A 5,734-nucleotide genomic window follows, 5' to 3' on the forward strand; every position below is an offset into this window, starting at 1 on the left:
TCTACAGGTACGAACAGAGTCCGGACGGGTTGTGTGTTTTGCCAAAGACTAAACCACATCTCGGCAGTTTGCACACGCTTTATAAATTAACCGGTGGAAATTCGCTGGCGTTTAGTGAGGAAATTGCGACTGTGCATTAATTGTTTGAAACCTGGTCACGTACGCAATGACTGTAGAGCTGAGAACTGTTCGGTGTGCCAAGCGCGGCATCATTCACTTCTACATATGATGAGATCGGCTACGAGGTATGATAGAAGAAACAAGAAGGTCGACGAACCGCCAAGTAATGCTCCAGAGCAAGTAGGAACTGCCTCAACGTCCGCCATCAATAATAAAAGTTGACTCTGTATGACACACACGCTCCTGAAAGTAATACCTCTACGCGTGTCCAGCTCGACAGGATCTATAGATACTTACGCGCTGCTGGATGAAGGATCGACCGTCACACTGGTCGATAGGAAGTTAGCGCGGCAGATAGGGTTAAGAGGCACCAAGATAAATGTTGCACTAAAAGGAACAAACGACCATGGGGCTGTCACCACAAGATGCGAAATGTCAGCGTTTTGGTACAGGGGCCTTCCGGTTCCCACTTCGTTCAACATGTATTAACAGTGCAAGATCTAAGCCTACCCATCCAATCACTTCCCGATAACCTTGTGAAACACGTGAAGGAATCTAATCGAGTAGATTTACTCCCTTATAAAGAAGTGCAGCCAAAGTTACTTTTGGGCCAAGACAATTGGAAATTGATAGTGACCCGCGAGTTGCAAGAAGTGAAGGGCCACGATCTTGCGTTGTCGCGGTCTCTTTTAGGCTGGGCTGTACATGGGTTGGTAGGATCGCGTTCAGATTGGAATAAAACCTCGATCGCGTGCTCAAGAAACGGAGCGGGCGTATTCAGTATCGGACAGTGTGGCGACAACAAAGGGCTCGACGAATTGATCAGGCTTTACTTTCAGTTAGATGATTTTGGTGTTCGTGTGGATACGCGGCCTAAAAGTGTTCATGATCATGCTCTGACAACATTAAAGGAGACAAGTTATTATGCGGGCATTGCGTGGATAACGGGGTTATTGTGGAATTCCAACAGTACACCAAGGATTGAAAGTATTACTACCGCGAAGAAAAGGCTTTTTTCGTTAGAAAAGAAATTGGATCGGAATCCAGACTATGCCTCGCGTTATTACAAAGAAATGGAGAGACTTATCAGAGACGGGTACGCCGAAAAGGTAGAAGAAAACACTCAGAGTACGCGTGTTTGGTACCTGCCGCATTTCGGTGTGCAGAACGCGAGTAAGCCGGGGAAGCTGAGAATAGTTTTTGACGCGGCTGCCAAGACAGCTGGTATTTGTTTGAACGACCAGCTCGAGTCCGGGCCGGATCTTTTGCAACCGTTGCCGGGGGTGTTATTACGTTTCCGACAGTACGCTGTTGCGTGTAAAGCAGATATTAAGGATATGTTTTTGCGCGTGAAAGTGAGAAAGGAGGATCGGGACGCGCAGAGATTTCTATGGCGCGGTCACGATCGAGAGAGGGAGCCCGAAGTTTTCGCAATGACATGCTTAATTTTTGGTGCGAAGTCCTCGCCTTGTAGTGCGATATATGTCAAAAATCGGAACGCGGAAGATTATATTAATTCTCAGCCGGATGCGTATAGAAGTATCACAACTAATAGTTACATGGATGATTATTTGGTCAGTCGGAAATCCGCGCAAGGGTTGATAGATTTGGTTCGAGACGTAACACGAATAAATGCGCGAGCAAATTTCGAGATGCACGGCTGGGCCAGTAACGATGGGGTAGTGAAGGAAGCTGCAGCAATGGGGAAATCGGTAAAAGAGGGTGTAGAGATGAGACTCTGTGACCGAGGGGGAGAGAAGGTGCTAGGTCTTTATTGGGACACAAAGATAGACGAGTTAAGGTTTAGAGTCGATATGAACAAAATTCCCGCAGAGGTGGCGCACAGACGCAGGAAACCGACGAAGCGTGAATACCTTCGCGTCATTATGTCGATATTTGACCCCCTCGGGTTTCTGGTACCTTTCACGATAAAGTCGAAAATATTAATGCAGAAGATTTGGCGCAGTGGGATTGGATGGGATGAACCGTTGCGGGATGAAGAGAATATTGGTTGGCTATCGTGGTTGCGGACGCTGCACGTTGTGAACGAAAGTCGCGTTCCACGCTGCCTTGTAACAACAGTTTCCGGGCACTTATTGGCGCAGTTGCATGTATTCTGTGATGCGAGTTTGGAAGCGTATGCTGCCGCAGCTTACATAAGGATCGAAGGGGAGAACCCTCCATCAAGTACGATCTTAATAATGGCGAAGTCAAGAGTCGCGCCTTTGAAGCCGCTTTCCGTTCCACGTTTAGAGTTGCAAGCTGCGCTGCTTGCAGCAAGATTAGCTAACACTATTACTGAAGAACTGGATATTGAGTTTCATCGACGCTTCCTATGGTCCGATTCGGCAACCGTGTTGAGATGGATAAAAGGGGAGCCCCGTACGCGGCAAGTGTTTGTAGCCCACCGTCTCGGAGAAATTGGGGAGCTCACGAAGAGCTCAGATTGGCGATGGGTCCCTTCAGATCAGAACGTCGCGGATATCGCGACGCGCTGGAATAATGGAGCTTCTTGTGATTCCACCAGCTGGTACTTTGGACCAGAGTTTTTGCGGAAATCGGAACGTTACTGGCCAGTAGAGAAACCACTCGAAGAGGCGCAGAAAGCAACGATAGACGAAACGGAAGCGCGCAAAACGTTTGTATACACTACCAGTTCTCATGAACCAGCTGGTTTTCCACTAGCGATCAACATTTTGGGATGGCAGGGATTATTGATTATGGCTAGGCGAGTACAATCAGCCGTGAATCGCTGGAAAGGGAGATCTCGCAATCCGATTTCCGTAGAAAGTACCGTAGCTGCAGAACGATATTGGTATCGCAAGGTTCAAGCCGACTACTTTAGTGAAGAATTAAGTGCGATCAAAAATAACAAATCAGTAAGTAAAGCCAGTAAAATAGCGAATTTAAGGCTTTATTTGGACGAATGCGGTATTTTAAGAGCCAGCGGTAGAGCAACGAAAATTCACGAAGCTGACTTTAATAACTACCCGATAATTCTTGAGGGTAAGCACTCCGCGACTAGAATACTCATAAAAGAATACCATCGGCGTTTCTATCATGGTAGTAATGAAGCTGTTGTCAACGAGCTCCGTCAAACCTTTTATACAGGGTGTTCGGCCACCTCTAGCAAAAATTTTAATGAGCGATAGTAGAGGCCAAAATAAGACAAAAAACAAGAATACTAATTTGTTGGTGGAAGCTTCGTTAAAAAGTTATTAACGTTTAAAGTGCCGCTCTTACTGAATTTTTTTCTCGAAAATGCGCAAGATTTCGGGGGTATGTCTATTCACCAAAAATGACTGTAATTGAACCCTACAACCGAAAATAATTTTTCCACAACGATTTGCAATTTTTTAATTTTCTCGAATAATTTCACACCTTCTCTATTTTTTTTCTCGAAAGTGGGCAGGATTTCGTGGGTATGTCTAATGACAAAAACTGATTATAATTGACCCCCGCAACCGAAAATAATTTTTCCACAACGATTTGCAATTTTTTTTTTCCGTTGAAAAATTTAGGCACCTAATTGGATTTTCAGTAAGGAATTTTTTTCTCGAAAGTGCGTACGATTTCGGAGGTATGTGTAATGATAAAAAATGATTGTAATTGATCCCCGCAACCGAAAATAATTTTTTTAAAACGATTTGAAAAATTTTTTTTCGCCGAAAAATTTCAGCAACTACTCGATTTTTTTTCTCGAAAGTAGATAGGATTTCGGAGGTATGTGTACTCACCAAAAATGATTGTAGTTTACCCCCGCAACCGAAAATAATTTTTCCAGAAGGATTTGAAATTTTTGAATTTAATTGTTAATAACCTTTTAACGAAGCTTCCATCAACAAATTAGTATTCTTGATTTTCGTCTTATTTTGGCCTCTACTATCGCTCATTAAAATTTTTGCTAGAGGTGGCCGAACACCCTGTATACCAGGTTTAAGGAAGTTCTTACGCTCGATAGTCAGTAGATGTTTAATATGCCGTTTACATCGTGCCAAACCTCAAGCTCCAGTTATGTCTACGCTACCAGTGGGGAGACTAGCATACAAACAGAGACCGTTCAGCCACTGTGGAATGGATTACTTCGGTCCCATGTCGGTTAAAATCGGCCGACGTAGGGAGAAACGTTGGGGAGTTCTTTTTACGTGCCTTACTACGAGAGCCATACACTTAGAGCTGGCCCACAGCTTGAGCGGAAGCTCAGCCATTATGGCATTGCAGCGGTTGGCTTCCCGTAGAGGTACCCCCCCTCGCTGTGTATAGTGACAACGGCACGAATTTCAAGGGCGCTAGCAAGGAGCTTAGGAAAGTTATCGCCGAACTGGATGGACAAAAACTGCAAGAATATACATTGGCACATAAGATAAAATGGGTATTTAACCCACCGGATGCTCCACATATGGGCGGAGCGTGGGAGCGCCTCATAAGATCGGTGAAAACTGCGCTACACGTGGTACTACGCGAACAAGCCCCGTCTGAGGAAGTACTGTACACGTTACTGACCGAAATAGTGGTTGCTAAAGTTAGAAATGATCCTTTTTGGTTTATTATATCAGTTCATAATTTGTGTTTCCCCGTTTCAGTTTTCTCCAATCGTTATCGTTTTAGTTTCTGCAGCTAGTTAAGAGACTTCCAAATATACAATAATCTATTTTCATATTGCGTGAAAGTGTATTGTTGCGAACTCGATATGGCATGAATGCTGCTACTTATTGGTTATTATTGTAAAATAAAGTTTGCCGCATTGATTGGTGTGCACAGGATGGATATTAACAATGTGGTTTCGTGTATTATGTTGTAAAACGTGGGTGTGTAATGCGATTTCAAACCAGAAATAAAAATGTACAAGGGAGTGCGAGAGGGGAGCCCGAGGACATTTGGGGTTAATTTTCCACCGTCGGAAACGAGATTTGAGGCGTCTCGCGGAATTCGCGGATCGGATAGAAACACCTCAACGTCGGGATTCTTTCCCAGGCCCACGGGTAAGGTTGTCGTAAGCGGCATCCTAGGCCCGGTAGACCAAAGGGGTAAACGTGAGCGTCTTCCCATAAACAAGGTCCACGAGCACGGCCGACCGTTCAAGTCGAGCCGAGGCCGTTAGGCTGAGCGAAGCCGCGAGACGAGCGATACAACGTGGAGTGGGGAAGATTACGGCAGTCTCGTCGCAGTACGCGTGGGGAAAGAGGCATTCCGGTCAGAGTTTTCATAGTGGCAACACGGCTGTCCTCGGGCTCTCCTCTCGCGCTCTGTTAAATATAGAATTTGTTCAACCGCCAGTTCGACGATAATAAAACATTTTTGTTACCGAACATATTGGATTTGTTTGTCTGTTTCCTGCTCGTATCCTGGGGTTCGTCCTGAACAGTCAGTTAATTCGTTAACCTGTCTATTAGTTAGCTAGGTTGTCAGATAGATAGTTTGTTTGCAGTTAGTTAGCTAGTTTGTCAGTTAGTTAGATATTTTGCATTAAATTAGTTAATTTGTCAGTTATTTAGCTAGATTGCAGTTAGTTAGTTAATTTGTCAGTTAGTTAGTTAGTTTGCAGTTAGTTTGTCAGTTTGCAGTTAGTTTGTTATTTTGAAGTAAATTGGTTAGTTTGTCAGTTAGTTAGTTA

At 44.4% G+C, this 5,734-nt stretch overlaps 1 protein-coding gene across 1 annotated transcript; it reads left to right on the forward strand.

The window, feature by feature from the left end:
* Positions 1-545: 545 nt before the first annotated feature.
* LOC122404416 lies at positions 546-3,126 on the forward strand (the record flags this gene model as incomplete). The annotated part of the gene is made up of 1 exon (XM_043408351.1): positions 546-3,126. A coding segment is annotated over exon 1 (2,581 nt), but the record flags the coding sequence as incomplete, so codon positions are not given.
* Positions 3,127-5,734: the final 2,608 nt, after the last annotated feature.

The sequence above is a fragment of the Colletes gigas genome, unplaced genomic scaffold (genome assembly GCF_013123115.1).
Source record: "Colletes gigas isolate AHSC1104 unplaced genomic scaffold, ASM1312311v1 Colletes_gigas_Sc00332, whole genome shotgun sequence".
NCBI classification, from domain to species: domain Eukaryota; kingdom Metazoa; phylum Arthropoda; class Insecta; order Hymenoptera; family Colletidae; genus Colletes; species Colletes gigas.